Here is a 16,655-nt window from a genome sequence, read left to right on the forward strand (position 1 = left end):
CCCCTTGGATGTTTCCATTTGAGAGCACTATTGTCCACCAGCTCTACTTTCAATTGCCAATCTTTCTTTGTCTGAAAGTTTACTCTGGCCAATCAGATTCACTGCCTCCCATCCCTACCCCAGAAACCTCAGCCAGTGACGGACAGGTGTAGAAATATCCCAGCTCCCTCACCTTCTGGTGATAACTCACAAGCATGTGTTCCTCTTTGGAGCCCGACATCCCAGGGTTCCCCATAGGCATTAGGCCCATTGCCCATGGTGGAAACTCGCTTGATAATGTGTCCTTTTGGCTGCCTTCCATTCTTTTGTTATTTTTCTTCTTTCCATTCTACATCTTTTGAATGACTAAATTACAAAATTAATTTGGGATCACCTTCCAAAAATACTTCTTGTATTTATATTCTTATCTCAGGGTCTGCTTTGTATTATCCAGCTAAGACAAGATAATAATACATATCTATTGGTAACAGAAAACTCAAAAAATATTAAGCTATAGAAAGAAGATGAAACTCACCCATAATTTAACCACAATTTATAATGATAATTAACATTTTGATCTCTAACTTTTTAGAATTTTTTTTCTATGCAATCATGTATTTTTCTATGTATTTTCTATGTGAAAAAAATGATCATGGCAAATGTACATTATAATGTATTTATGACTGAAGAATATGCAATTCTACAATAGCTAAGAATTAGGGCTGAAACCAGTTTGGCTCAATGGATAGAGTGTTGGCCTGTGGACTGAAAGGTCCTGGGTTTGATTCTTGTCAGGGGAATGTGCCTTGGTTGTGGTACATCCCCAGTGGGGGGTCTGCAAGAGGCAGCTGATTGATGATTCTCTCTCATCCATGTTTCTAACTCTATGTCCTTCTCTTTTCCTCTCTAAAAAAATCAATAAAATATATATTTTTTTAAAAAAGCGTTAGGGCTCTTGTCTACAGATTGAATTCAATACCTAGCTCCAATACTTACTCTCTAAGTGAACTTGCACAAGTTATATATTTAACCCCTTTGAGTATAGATTCCTCATCTGTGAAATGAGGATAACAATATTATCTATCTTTAGTGTTGTAGTGAAGATGAAATAAGATGTATATGAAAAACATAGAGTGCTCAACACAAAGAGTCATTATTATTAATTTTTCATTATTAATTTTGATCATTATTTCTTTAGCTAATTCTGTATTAATATCCACTTAAGTTTTTCGCAGTGTTTTTAACAATAATAAAATCAAGGGTTAATTCCAAAACAGAAAAAAGCCAAGATTTTTGTGTTTTTTTCCTTTTGTAGGAATTGTATTGCTACAATTTGGGGGAGCTGCCTGGTCTTTTGCTTTCGTTCCCACCCAGCAGGAAGCTCTTGTTCACAGCCATATGAAACTTTCTCTTTGAGCCACTTCTTCTATCTGACAAAAGAGGGCGAGATTGCACTGTTTATAGATGATGTTCTGTGTCAGCAAATGTGAAAGTGCTTTGGGGGTAATGCTGTTTTATATTTGTTTTCAGATTCATTCTTACCAATTACAACAAGTTTTCCATGCAGAGCTGGTTTCGTTTGCACCGAGTTGAGATTATTTTTAATAATTCAATCCAAGCAACTTTTAATGCAACCGGTATATATGCTCCGTCAAGTTATTCCTACCACTGCCAGCATGTCAGCAGCCAGCAGCGGTATGATGCCCTCTTGCTGCCCAGCGACATGGATGATATGTCAAGCCTGTGGGAGGTTACTTTCATTGATTTCCAGGTAATAAACGATTATACATGCTCCTGTGTGTTTGGTGCCAGAGAAACTCAGTATTTGTTTGAAAACATCTGACAGAAACATAGATGTTCAAGGTAAATAGAGGAGTATTTAAAATATTTAAAAAGTATTTCTTTTTCTTTATCCTCTAAGTCTGAGGTGTGAAATGGAGTAGGATAGTCTTTCCTCTCCCTGCATACTTGCCATCCCTCTTGATTTTACATTCAGGTTTATTCATTCACTAACAGATTATCAGGGAGGAATGCCAGCAATCTAAGCCCCAGTGAGGCTGTGGCCCAAAGCCCAGTCACTGACACTTCCTGGAGTGAGAAACCCTTCTAGGGAGAGGAATTATCAATTATTTTATTTCCTTCAGGGAGTGGAGCAGTGATCCTATCAGGGCAGATAAGAAGTATATCTGTAGCGTGAGTGACAGCTTTGGCAGTTAGCATAGGAATGGAGCTGTCAGCCAGGGAGTCAAAAATATCTCAGAGATCCTCTTGAAAGTATTTGGGGAAAGGCATGGGGGGCATAAGAGGTTCCTTTTCACCACCAGAATCTCAGACTCAGAGTTCTTTGTCGTGTTTACCTGTGAAAAAAGCTTTAACTTGTTTTTGCAACTCACTGAAATAGCACGTAGGTTGTCCCTTTTATTGGCATTTTCCAATCTTTCACATATATTTACCCCTTTTCCTCAGGTGGGGGAGGTGTGGTGTTGATGAGAGGTGATTTTGGCATAGGGAAGGAGCTTGCATTTTGGAGCCTGACAGTCTTGGTTTCCAATTACTTCTCAGCCACCTGGGCAAGTTATTTCACCTTCTCAATTTCAGATCTGTCTTTATGGATGTAAAGAATTCATGGCCTAATATATGTAGCAACACCAGGACCATGTCAGGCGTTGATTAACAATACTACTTATGAGTCCCATCTGGTGTCAGCCTGTTGCAGTAATTTCTCCAATGAGGTGACTGGAGTGTTGATTTACATCATTTTTCAAAATGAGATAACTGGCAAATGGTAGAGATAGAATTTGAATTCTGGACTGTTTGGCTTAAAGACACTTTAATACATATTAAACATATATTTAATTATTTTATATATATATATATATATATATATATATATATATACACACACACACATACATATATGTATATATTTATATTTTTTAGAGGCCTAGTGCACAAAATTTGTGCACTCGGAGGAGGGGAGTGTCCCTCAGCCCAGCCTGAGCCCTCTTGCAGTCTGGGAGCCCTTGGGGGATGTCCAACTGATGGCTTAGACCTGCTCTCCTTGGGGAGTGGGCCTAAGCCATCAGTCAGACATCCTTAGTGCTGCCAGAGAGGTGGGAGAGGCTCCCACCACCGCCACTTAGCTCACCAACCTTAAGCCCAGCTCCCTGGTCGTCAATTGAGTGTCTGCTCCCTGGTCGTCAATGCGCGCCATAGCAACCAGTTCCGCCATTCTGTCGATTTGCATATTAGCCTTTTATTAGATAATAAAAGGCTAATATGCAAATCGACCATCACTCTAAGACACAAGATGGCCACCTCCATGTAGTCAAAGATGGCTGCCCCCATGTGGACACAAGATGGCTGCCACAAGATGACCTGCAGGGGAGGGCAGTTGTGGGCAGTTAGGAGTGACCAGGCCAGCAGAGGAGAGCAGTTGGGGGTGACCAGTCTGGCAGGGGATGGTAATTAGGAGTATTTGGGCCAGCCAGGGAGCAGTTAGGCGTTGATTAGGTTGTCAGGCAGAAGTGGTTAGGAGCAATCAGGCAGAGGCAGATGAGAAGTTGGGAGCCAGCAGTCCTGCACTGGGATCGGGCCTAAACAGGTGGTCAGACATCACTCAAGGGGTCCCAGATTAGAGACAGTGCAGGCTGGGCTGAGGGTCCCTCCCTTCCCCCCTTGCATGAATTTTGTGCACCGGTCCTCTAGTATATAAATATATCTTGCCCCTTTAAAAGAGAAGCAAGCAGAAAGGGCAATAAGGCAATAATAATGAAGTCAAGGAATAACTCATACAGTTTTACCTAATTAGAACAGTGGAAGTGACTGATGTTTATAAAAATATATTTTTATTGATTTCAGAAAGAAAGGGGGAGGGAGAGAGAGATAGAAACATTAATGATGAGAGAAAATCATTGATTGGCTGCCTCCTGCATACCCACACTGGGGATTGAGCCGACAACCAGGGCATGTGCCCTGACTGGATATCAAATCAAACCATGACCTCCTGGTTCATAAGATGATACTCAACCACTGAGCAACACCAGCTGGGAAGAAGTGACTGATTTATGCCTCCATCTTGTTCCAGAAATAACTTAAGGTGACTCATACACATACTATAATAAAAATAACTTTGCAAAATAGGGAAAGACATGAAGGTTAAGAAAACCAACAGAAGAAAAGATCAGTTAGATCTGGTGAGGCTGGTACATAAAACCACAAGACCACCTGTGTGCCCTGGATTGAAGTGGCTCAGTCATTTGGCTCTGAAGATTTGGCCAGAGAAAGAAACACTCATCCAGTTACATGCTCCTGGGGTCCATAAGACTACTGAAAATGTGTGTGTGAGGAGTCTGTCCATCCCTGGTGCTGTGCAATAGGTGCCAACATTGTGGACAGCAGCCTTTGTGTGAACACAGCCATCTCCCGTCCAGAAAATGGATGGAGAACATATCTTTCAGGAAGTCTCTGTAGATACTGTTCAATTCAATCACGTCTTGTTTAGAATGACATGGCAGTCAGTATGAGGATGTTCTCTTTGGCTAGAGTTGCAGCATCAATGAGTCCATCATTTGTAATTGAGGAGCTTGATTCTTCAGGCCCTGAGCTGGAGACTGGGCCACTTTACCTCTTCATAGAGAGGGCAGGCCAAGGATCGCAGAAGCCGGGCCAAGACTCTCCTTCAGAAGCTGTTTTAGATTCAGTCTAGAGTACAGACAATTGGATGAGCGAGACCCCTAAGGTCTGTGGCATGATGAGTGGCTACAAGTACTTTAGCATGGAAAATGCTGCCGTGCCCACTTACATTATAAAAATGAATTCTCACTAAAGCACTCGTGGATAATTCAATTTCCTGACCGACTTCTTTAAAATTAACTAGATGCCTGAGTGAAGTGACACAGTGTAGTGTTACATTCTAGAAGCCAGCTACATGTGGGGCTGCCTTCCGCAAAAGACTGCTCCCTTCCGAGTAGTTGCTCTGCAGCCTTGTTTCTTTCATTGTGATAGTATTTGGATGTCAGGGCCAGTTGGTGATTTGAGCTCTCCTTGTTCCAGCTAATTAAACCACTCCATTGTGCATATGGGAAAGCTTTCCTTTCTATTCTTTGGGTAGGATGCAAGGAAGGACTGCTATACAGCTCTTCCAGAAACAGTACCAAGTTGGTAGGGCACAATAGATAAAGAGGGAGAGGGAGAAGAGACAGACCACACCAGGAGTTATAGGGCAGTGACTCTGAATCCAGACTGCCTAGGTTTGAATTATAGCTTTACTATACTTAACACTGTGTGACTCTGGTTAAAAGTTACTTAACTTTTCTGTGCCTCAATTTCCTCATCCACAGAATAGACTAGAATAATAATGTACTCACAGGCTCCTGTAAATTAAGTGAGTTAAGGTAGCATTAAACCTACAATAACTGTTAGCTTTTATTATTTTCTATGTTTTACATCATTGGGAATCATGTACCCTTAAAAGAGTCTTCCTATCTAATTTCTGTCAACCGAATCAAAGGTAGACGAACTAAGTCTTCAAATTCTTTATGAAATTTATTCTGAAACAAAATTTTGAGTGTGTTTGAATTTTAGAGACACTACAACGTTGTGGTTTTAGGTGAATGAGAACATTTCTAAGGGACTGACTAAAAGAAGTTTTATTTTAGATCCTTGAAATAAAAGTTTTATTTCAGAGCCTTGAATTTCATGAGCTTCTTATTTATGGCAGTCAAACATCCTAGAGGAGTTTCTGGGTCAGTCTTGATTTAAAAGTCAGTTTCACTGTCCTGTAAGCACACTCACACTTGTTAGATCATGGGCTTAAGTTATTTCATAAATGTGGGCAGAGTATCTTAAATTTGGCTAATGAAGGGGTCCAGAACCCCAGCCTGACTGGGAAATGTATCTTAGGAGAAAATTTGTCATTTCAGTTCTTCTCTTTCTTTATCTTTTTTCTTTTTAAATGTATTTTTAGTGATTTCAGAGAGGAAGGGAGGGAGATAAAGACAGAAACATCAATGATGAGAGAGAATCATTGATCAGCTGCCTCCTACATGACCCCTACTGGACCCCTACAAGGGCAATCCAGGCTTGTGCCCTTGACCAGAATTGAACCCAGAAATCTTCAGTCCACAGGCTGATGTTCTATCCACTGAGCCAAACCAACTGGGGTGTCTTCTCTTTCTCCTGACAGATCCAAGGCTTTACCATCAATGGGGAGCAGTTTGCCAAGGCCCGAGACTGTGCTTCTTCCTTCTCACCAGCTATTCTGATTGCCCTGGCCATGTCCTTGATCCTGCTGCTGGTCCTGGCCTACACCCTACACATGCTCATCTACCTACAGCATCTGGACAGGCACTCCGATTTCATCACCTCTCCGGCCCACTTCCCCCAGCTGAAAGCAAGAGATGCAGCAGAAGAGAAGCTGCTGAAGAGCCAGGGAGTTGAAAGCTATGAACTGAGAACCCAACAGATCTGCAAAATGTACGTGTAGTAGCCCAGGCATTCTCTCCTACAAAGTCCACAGTGGGGTTAGAAAGGATTGTTTGTATTCTGTGTTGTTGCACTTCTAATGCATGGTTTTCACCAAATGGCTTGATTTTTAAAAAAGGAAATACATGTAAAAAATACATAAGTATCCATTCACCTACTGAGGTAGACTTGGGGCAATGAAAAGGAATTGTCAGGAATCCCACAAAGATAAATATGATGGTTCATTGCTCCAAAGCTACCTTGAAGGCAAGTTACCTTAAAGTTAGGAAGATGAAAAAAACACACTAAAAAAACACACCAATGCAATATAAAGAAAGGAAAACTCTTGTTCTTGTTGCCTGTGCCAGTTTGGATATGATAAGTGTAGAAATAATAAATCCAAGGTTATCTGGAAGATCTGAATTTAAAATACTTTGTAACATAGTTTGCATTTTTCATAAATTATGTCACAATTTTGTTTTAAAAACAAATCTTTTTTTCTCATTTATAGAACTATTTAGGGGGACTCCTGTCAGTATAGTAGAACACTCTACCCAAGGGTTTTCTTTATTTTTTCTTTATTTTTTTAAAGAAACTGAACTTTAAAAAATACATGTATTTTTATTGATTTCAGAGAGGAAGGGAGCGGGGGGAAAAGAAACATCAATGATAAGAGGGAATCATTGATCAGCTGCTTCCTGCATGACCCCCTACCGGGGATCAAGCCCACACACAATTTGGGCATGTTCCCTGACCAGGAATCAAACCTTGACCTCCTGGTTCATAGATCGATTCTCAGCCACTGAGTTACACCAGCTGGGCTCAAGGGTTTTCTTGACATTTATTCTCAATTCAGAGGAAGCCCAGTTCAATCTGTGACGTAGGGGTAGTAATCCTGGTAGCATTTTTATCTTTTCTATCTGGTTGTGATGTGAAGGTTCCTCCTACATGTCTGATTTAGACCTTCATTAGCTCCCCTAGGTGCCACATGAAACAAACAACTGAGCCAAGTAAGAACAGTGTGTTTGCTATGCAAACACAGCTTCAAGGCAAATCCCCTGAACCCACTTCCAATGAGATAGTATCCCTAAATTCTTCTTTAATAGGAAATCTGTTGCCACCACTAGTCTTCTATCTCCCATTTTCTTCCACATGGATTTCCCCATAATCTTTTTCAGCTCTTAGCAGATACTGGAGATTGGCTCACTCTGCATCTTCACCAAAACCCCTCTAATATGCTTCTGTGTTAAAGAGATCTTAAGTATAAAAGGTTTATTGCATTTCCCTAATGAGATTTTTGTACATGACCTTGGTACAACTGATACCTTCGCTCAAAACTTAGAATACAGATAGGAACAACATGGGTTGGGGCGTGAGAGTGGGGAGGGGTGGGGGAGAGGAAGTGGGTTGGGGAAGGGGGAGGTGTCAGGCAGAGGGAAATTGGATCTTCCAGGCAGTTGTGTGGATGGGAAATCTAGTCTCAAGTAGCAAATGACAATGGCTATGGGATTTCTGATAGAACAGTCTCATCTTGGACTCATTTTTCTGGCTGCATTCTTGGTTGTGAATTTAGGTTTGGTTCCAGCTCTCTCAGAATTCTGTAAGCTCATAAAACTGTGTGGTGAATTCCTTTCTGATTTAATACCTGTAGAAGATTGTGTAGTCTACAACGAAGAGTCTTGATTTATGTACTTATAAGTACATAAGATGATTATAGGGAACAGACCTTCAAGAAAATGGGAATCTAGGATTATCTGACTCTGACTTAAAATCAGTGAGGATTATGTTAGCATTAGAGAATAGAAAATTGATAGCCAATGCCATTCCTTAATGTAATAGATTTGCCCTTTGGTCTCCTTGATGGTCCAGTGGTGGTACAGATAGCTGCTTTGTTAGGCTATAGGTCCATGAAGAGTAAACATAATTTACCATTCAAACAGGGGGTCACTTTTGAAAGTGAAAGGGAATGTCAACAATTGCAAGATAAGATACATAAACCTGATGGTTGCCACACAAATTGGGATATAGTCACCCCAGATATGGGTGATACCCTGAGGGAAGGCTGGCTCTTTCTATCTAGGCTGGAAAGCTTACAGAAAGAAAATAATAGCTCAGGATTTTAGTTTTGCAGCTCAAGGCATGGTAAAAAATCTGGGGTGTTTCTGTGACTGATTTACAAGGATCTCTTATCTCTTGTCAAGGGGCTGACAGTGGAAAATCAGACCGAGGTCTGATCCTGCAAATTGGTAAACTGCATTGCAGGTAGAATTCATAGCTTGCCATGGCTCTTATATAAACATGAGAGCATTGATTACAAAAGAGAGAAACCTTGAAATAGGAATGGTAACTTTGGGGAGAATTTAGATGACTTTAAGGAGGTTTAACCTCCAAACTCCAGTGAGGTTCTCTTGGCTAGCAGAAGTAACCCCAGAGAAAAGAGTCTATTCCTGCCTTCCTTGGAAACTCTGTGAAGGGCCCCACCAGAGGTAGTTACTTGGCTAGTTTGTGCCATTTTTCTTCAATGCCTCGAGGCAAGTAGAGTCATGTTCTAGCACATCCCAGGGAACCAATTGCAAAGTCAAATCCGAGAAAATAAAATTGCAAGGGTTTGCTAATTTATGCAGCAAAAGACTTGGGGGAATATATGTAGGAATGGATTCTGAAGGTGCAAACTCAGAGAGTGAGGTGTATAATTTTAGATGGGGCTGACTTTTTTTTAGATAGTTTTTCTTACTAGATTTTGGAATAAATGTGCAGATTTGAACAACTGGGGATACTTTTAACAATTTTTTTTCAGTTAATTGATTAAAATTTGGACTCAACAATAGCATACACTAAGTGAAGTTGATACCAGAAATCCCTTGGTATGATATAGAGAAATACAGAGAAATAAAAGAAATTTAATAACTTAGGAAATTGGGATGTAGGAATAAATTTATCATGCTCTCCCCTACATAATTATTTCCTCTGTGAAGGCCCAAAAGACATTCCTTTTGTCATTGCACTGTGAAATACATTGAGAACATAGTATCGACATTTTTGAAGCACTCTAGTAGCTGCCTCTGGGGGCTATAGGGGAAGGTAGGAGATACTATCCTAGAAGTGGAATTCTTAGTCTCAGTAGGGATGCTGGGATTCTGGAATGGCAGAGGTCAAGTAGCAGCCAGCAACCTTAAAGGGCTGAAGGGCAGGAGTGTTATTCAGATTAGATTATGTTTATTAATGGTAAAATAATTTATGAAAAATCCACTGAAGTGCTGCTGCTGCCTCCTCCTTCTCTTCTTCTTCCTCCTCCTCCCCTTCCCTCTCCCCTTTCCTCTTCTTTTTCCTCCTCCTCCTCCTCCTTCTCCTTTCTTCTCCCTCTTCCCTACTCCCTTCTTCCTTCTTCTTCATTCTCCTCCTTCTTCCTCCCCCTTCCTCCTCCTTCTCTTCCTCCTCCTGCTCCTTATCCTTTTTCATTATCACCATCATCTAATTCTGGTTTTAAAAAACCTTACTGAACCATCATAGTGTCTTCCTAGAGCTGAGACTGCTTGTAACTCAAACTCCTTGAATGAAATAAAAACCTCTTAAAAAAGGGTTTATGGTCTTCATATCTAATGTTGAGCATTCTCATAGAAAGTTTTATACTTGTCAGTTGGTTACAGTACTTATGGTGTGTTCTGATCTTCGGTAAAGAATTTACACTGTTTCCATGGATTCCTTTATTATCAACCCAACAGATATGTGATTATTGCCTTGAAATTGTTATTACAGGAATATAGCCTAAGAGATATCTGTCTTCCTGGGACGTCTGGAACAATATGGCAATGAAAGTGATGTTTGATATGAGTAGGAGTTGACCAGGTAGGTAATGTGGAGAAGGACAAACATAGCAAAAAGAAACATATATGTAAATACTAGACTTTACCATGTGCAGAGAACTATGCAATACATATATGTAGGTAGGCACATATAATCTATTTAGAGGAATGAAGAGAGGGAACAGATTATTTTAATTCTGTTTAGCACTCAACTAAAGAATTAGAATCTTGACTTTAGGTAATGGTGAGGCCCCCAAGATAATTTTAAGCAAGATAATTACATGGTGTGTGTGTATAGAGTAAGATAGAAATGCCAATCAGGATATTATTGCAACATTCAGACAAAAAATGATGGGACCTAAACTAAGACAGTGGGGTGGGAAGAAAGAGCTACAAGAGGTGTGTAGGAGGTTGCTTCAATAAGACTTGGCAAACATTGGCAAAACACAAATAACTGGTAGGTATCTTATGTGGGGTGCTGGGTGGATGGTAATGCCAGTCTCTATAATCAGGGAGAAAGGGATGAGAGGAATGGGAGTTGGGAGATTCCTGTAGGCAGGTCTTATAGTAGAGGCCCACGAATGGATTTGGGACCATATGTGCATAGAAAGGTCTTAACTAGAAAATGGTAAATGTAGCAGAAGCTGTCACCCACATACCTTTACCATTTCAGTGTATCCTGGTGGCCCTTTTTCCATTGCCAATAACTGCCCTCAGAGGCAGCCATACCTGTGTTCTTGGAAGGTTAGAAGCACTGAAGAATTAATGCCTCCCTGGGAGTAGTCTTCATCCAGTGACTCTTAGGAATTGTATTCAAATACTCCAGTCATTTGATCATTCTGGAGTGTCTTCTACACCATTTCCTGGAGTTCCCAGCAATACTAAGCTTTTTCCCATTGTGATATCTTGCTTGATAATGTTCACTTTATTGATTCCCTTCTCTGCCCTGTTTTACTTCCCTGCTTTCCAAATGATATTTCTGGTGTCACCTCCAAAATAAAGGAGTTGTATGCAAATTCTTTTCTCAGGAGCTCAAATTATGTCAAGCACTGTTGTCTTTATGTCTGACACTGAAATCTGAAGTCTGCATAGAAGGCATTTTGAAGGGGAAGATGGATGTAATGTTGGGGAGAGCAAGGACGAGCTAGAATTTATAAAGAGGAGTTGGGACCATGAGAAATAACTGGGACCTGTATCAGTGTTCACTGCTTTCAATCTTGATAAAGTAGTGCTCTTTGTAACAGAGCTGAATAGATGACCCAGGAATTGAAGATGTTGAAGGAGGATCTGGGAAAAGATGAGACAGCTGTAGGTCTGGGTGTTGCTAAGTACAAGGAAGATGAGTCTGCAGATAATGATAATATGCTTGAGCTACAAATGCACCTGATTCTACCTTAAAAAAAAACTTTATTGTTGAGTTTATTACAGATGTTCCTCTTCCCCCTACCCCATTGCTTCCCTCCAACCAGTTCCCACCCTACCCCAGGCACTTACCACCCTATTATCTGTGTCCATAGATAAAGAAGAGGCTCCTTACAATATCTACATATTTTTGGATTATTTTTTCTTTTTGCTCTTCTGATTGGGTGTTTTTTGCTTCTTCAAATTTCAAGTTGTTGATTTGATTCTCATGCATATAAGATCTTTGATCTCTTCCCACTCCCTCTCTCTCCCCTCCCCCATACACACACCCCTTCCTTCTGAGTATCATCAGTCTGTTCCATTTCCACGTTTCTAATTCTAGTCCATTCACCAGTTTATTCTGTTCATCAGATTTTTTATTCATTTCATTTTTAGATTCAATTGTTGATAGATGTGTATTTGTTGCCACTTTGTTGTTTTATCTTCTTCTCCCTTTTCTTAAAGAATACCCTTCAGCTGGTTTTGTGGTGAACTCCTTTAGCTTTTTCTTGTCTGTGAAGGTCAAGAAAGCTCTTTAACTGACCTTCAATTCTAAATGATAGTTTTTCTGGGTAGAATAATCTAGTTGTAAGTTTTTGCTAGTTATCAGTTTGAATATTTCTTGCCACTTCCTTTTGGCCTGCATAGTTTCTGTTGAGAAATCAGCTGACAGTCATATAGGCACTCCCTTGTAGGTAACTGTTTTTCTCTTGCTGCTTTTAACATTCTCTCTTTGTCTTTTGCCCTTGGCATTTTAAGTATGATGTGTCTTGGTGTGGTCCTCTTTGGGTTCCTCTTGTTGGGGTTCTCTTACAAGTGCTTCCTGGACTTGTAAATCTATTTTTTTCACCAGGTAGGGGAAGTTTTCTGTCATTATTTCTTCAAATAGGTTTTCAATATCTTGCTCTCTTTTGGCACCCCCTTAATACAGATATTGATATGGATGTTGATACACTTGAAACTGTCCCAGAGGCTCCTTACACTATCTACATATTTTTGGATTATTTTTTCTTTTTGCTCTTCTGATTGGGTGTTTTTTGCTTCTTCAAATTTAAAATTGTTGATTTTATTCTCAAGATTCTCTAGTCTACTGTTAAAATCTTATATATTATTCTTCATTTCAGTCAGTGTATGCTTAATTTCTGACTAGTACTTTTCCTTCTTTTTTTTTTTTTTTTTTTTTTTTTTTTTGCATTCTCACTAAGATCCTTGAAAATCTCACTAAATCCCTTGGAAGTTTTTAGAGGATTCTTGAGTAATCTTATCACCCTGGTTTTGAATTCTATATTCAGTAGTTTGCTTTCTCCCATTTCTTTCATTTTTTTTAAGACATATTTTTCTTGATTTTTGCAGAGAGGAAGGGGGAGGGATAGAGAGTTAGAAACATTGATGAGAGAGAAACATTAGCTGCCTTCTGCACACTCCTTACTGGGGATGTGTCTGCAACCAAGGTACATGGCCTTGACCAGATCAAACCTGGGACCCTTCAGTTCACAGGCCAATGCTCTATCCACTGAGCCAAACCAGTTAGGGCACCATTTCTTTCATTTATGACATGTTTCTTTGTTTCTGCATTTTGGATTCCCTGTGTTTGTTTCTATGTATTGGGTAGAGCTGCTAAGTCTCCTTGAGTTGATAGAGTGGACTTGTGTAATAGGTGTCCTATAGGGCCCAGTGAGTTAGCCTCCCCAGTCTCCTGAGGTATACACTTTAGGTGCACCCCTTTGTGGGTTGTGTGCACAGTATTTAAAAAAAAATATTTTTATTGATTTCAAAGAGGAAGGGAGATGGAGAGAGAAGATAGAAACATCAATGATGAGAGGGAATCATCTGCATTGGTTGTCTCCTGTGTGCCCCACATGCAGGATCGAGCCCACAACCCAGGTATGTGCCCTTGACTGGAATAGAACCTGGGACCCTTCCAATGAGCCAAACCAGCTAGGACTATGTGCACAGTTCTGTTGTAGTTGAACCTTGATTGCTGTTGGCTGTCAATTGGAATTGACCTCTAGTCCAATTGGATGTGGGTACCAGCTTCGACTACAGTGCAGAGCTACTGTGCAGGGGACACCCTTATGGAGCAGGACTTGCTTCAGTGGGGTTTTGGTGCTCACTGAGTCAGCCCCTTGAGTGTGTCACTTATGGATGTGTAGAGTTATAATCTGGTATGGTCTCACACTGACCACTGCATAAACTGGCTCTTGGGTCTCCAGGGAGGTGCAAAGTCAGCCACTGCCTGGGGTCACCCAGCTGGAGCTACAGAGAGATCTTCAGATTCCTCCTCTTTGTGTCAGGTTTGGAAGTGCTCAGAGGAGGACCAACTATGAAGCAAGGCAGGCTGATGCCAGGTCTTGGGCCTTTTATTGATAAGTTTGGGGCTCCCTGACCCGGCTGCAGCCTGAGCATGGACAGGCCATTCATATGCAAAAACTGCTGCGCACAGTTTGGGTGAGTCGTAAATTGGGTAGAGTGGGATCTCAGGGAATCACCAGGTCTGAGCAAAAAGAAATGGCTGCCAGTCATCCCTGTGACCAGGGAGTTCCCAGCCCTGGAACAGTGGCCTCTGTGAGCACCTCTGACAGAAAGAAAGCTACCTTCTTCTCCACTTCCCCCCTTCCCCCAAGGGTTCCTGCCCTAATGCCAGACAGTCATTTCTCCTTGTATGTATCTGGGTCCCCCAGAGCCTCGCCCAGCACTGGAACTCAGGAGAAATGGGAGTTTGCAAGTTCAGTTCCTGTTGCTAGCCTTTTAAGAGGAACAGCTGGGTGTCCAGCAGCTCTGTGTCACTGAGCCCCAATCTGCACTGGTTTTTACAGCCTGTAGTTCTTACTGCCCATGGGAACTTCTTTTCCCTAGCTCTGGGACCCTGGGCTGGGAGTCTGATGTGAGGCTGGGACTCCTTGCTCCTCTGGGCGGCCTCCGTAGAGATGATCTCTTTCCTGATGAAAAAAGCGGCACACTGGGTGCCTCCGCATCTCCTACCAGTATCTGTGTGCTTTCTTCTTTACTTCTCTAGTTGGAGGACTTCCATTCAGCCAGCTTTCCAGAAGTTCTGGATGGTGGCTGTGCTGTATTTTAGTTGTCATATTGACGTGTTTGTGGGAGGCAGTAGTACAGGCATTCGCCATCTTGGCTCTCCACTCTAACTCTACCTATTGAAGGTTAAAAATGAGATGGTTGCTGCTTTACTTCCACCTAAATCTCATGCAGATAGGTTTCTTAAACATGGTGTACCTTAACCAGAAACACAGGGAAGTGAATCAGCGCATCTTTTGGACATATTCCAAAGCCACCATAGCCTACTCATTGTCAACTTGGCACCCATATACATCTCTGAAAAACTATACTATTTTAAAAATAAACATTATAACAAAGTTATACTTCTGCCTAAGTACAATGTGTACAACTGAAAATATTCTAACCCTTTCTCCAAAGTGAATACTAATTTGTATTTTTGGCCATATTCATTCTTCTTGCAGGTTATTCAGTCTCCTGCTTTGATATTCTGTTAATTTATACTATGATATAAGGTTAACAACTACTACACATCTTATGTTAGATGGTAGGAGAATGGGAAAGAGGAAGAAAATAAAGATTTTTATATATATTATGTTCATATCAAAATAAGGAAGAACTACTTATAACTACCATACTCATCATCTCTGCAATTAGTCATGTGATGTAGCTGGTATTTATAATTGCCTTTTTCTACTAGTTGGAATACCTTGACTGTGGGTAACCTAAACATTTATTCCTGAAGTTTCTGGGCTATTACATTTTGCCTGAATTGACTTAATGAAATTTTCCATTGACTTTGGCCATAGAATAGGAAAGTACTAACAGGCACCCAGGGTTCCTCTCTGTACTCCTTATGCAGTGGCAATCCCATCACCAGGACCAATGAAGTGAATCCAGAGTTTTCACACTATTTGCATTTGGACTAGATAATTCTTTATTGTAGGAGGGGCTGTCTTACGCATTGTAAGATGTTTAGCAGTGTCCTTGATCTCTACCCACAAGGTGCTAGTAGTGCTCTCCTGCAGTTGTGACAACCAAAAATGTTTCCAGATATTGCAAATGTCCTCTGGATAAAATTATCCCCAGTTGGAAGCCACTGAAATAACCCCTTTCTTTGCCAGTAGGTTCATAGATATACGGACCCAAAAATGGCTGTGTCAGTCTCAACTTCCAGTTCAGTGAAATCATTGTTTTCTCTTCTGGTGAAAGCATTCCTCTCTTGGAACTAAGACCTTTAAGCCAACTGAGCCAAAAATTACAGGACTGGAAAGTAAAAACTGTGTTATCCAAGGAATGGTAGCTGAGATTGCACACAAAAGGGACACTTTGGTTTTTACATTGGTTTTCTTTTTTCATCACAGCTAGATTGAGATATAGTTGACATATAACATTTTGTAAGTTTTAAGGTGTATAGCATGTTGATCTGATATACTTATATATTGCAAAATAATCACCACCATAGCATTAGCTAATACATCCATCATGTTGCACAATTACCATTTATTTTTTGTTGTGAGATCATTTAAGATGTAATCATTTAGCAGTTTGTAAGTATATAATTCAGTATTATTTGCTATAGTGAACACATCAGAACACCAAAACTTATTAATCTTATAACTGGACATTTATTGTTAAAAGAGATAACTTTTAATTTGCCATTGCATCATCTCATATGCTTGCAATGCTGTTCTTTGGATGGAGTCTTCTCTTAGCCTATTAAAACTAGCTGCCTCTGTTTTCCAGCTTTTAGGCTCTAGTGCTGCAAACTCTGTCAGTGCATTGTTCAGCCTAGTGAGCCCATGACCTGGGTTTGATCCTTTGGTTCTCTGTATCCTATGAATGTATATGATAGGATGTAAATAGTAGGAAAATGGAAAATAGCCTTTTTCTTGGGTCTTAAGCAGGGATAGACTAAAACCACAATTTCACATCACTTGAAATATATATATATATTGATTTCAGAGAAGAAGGAAAAGGGAGAGAGAAAGA

At 40.5% G+C, this 16,655-nt stretch overlaps 1 protein-coding gene across 1 annotated transcript in view; it reads left to right on the forward strand.

The window, feature by feature from the left end:
- The window catches only part of LOC118703736 (V-type proton ATPase subunit S1-like protein), a 41,670-nt gene extending 30,412 nt beyond the window's left edge, over positions 1-11,258 (forward strand). Inside the window, exons 7-9 of the mRNA XM_045571690.1 lie at positions 1,510-1,750; positions 6,167-6,456; positions 10,201-11,258. Coding sequence (XP_045427646.1) covers positions 1,510-1,750; positions 6,167-6,456; positions 10,201-10,213 — 544 coding nt within the window. The 3' untranslated portion in view covers positions 10,214-11,258. The remainder of the gene's footprint in view (positions 1-1,509; positions 1,751-6,166; positions 6,457-10,200) is intronic.
- The last annotated feature ends 5,397 nt before the right edge of the window (positions 11,259-16,655 follow it).

This window comes from Pipistrellus kuhlii, unplaced genomic scaffold, assembly GCF_014108245.1.
Source record: "Pipistrellus kuhlii isolate mPipKuh1 unplaced genomic scaffold, mPipKuh1.p scaffold_m20_p_4, whole genome shotgun sequence".
In the NCBI taxonomy this organism is placed as follows: domain Eukaryota; kingdom Metazoa; phylum Chordata; class Mammalia; order Chiroptera; family Vespertilionidae; genus Pipistrellus; species Pipistrellus kuhlii.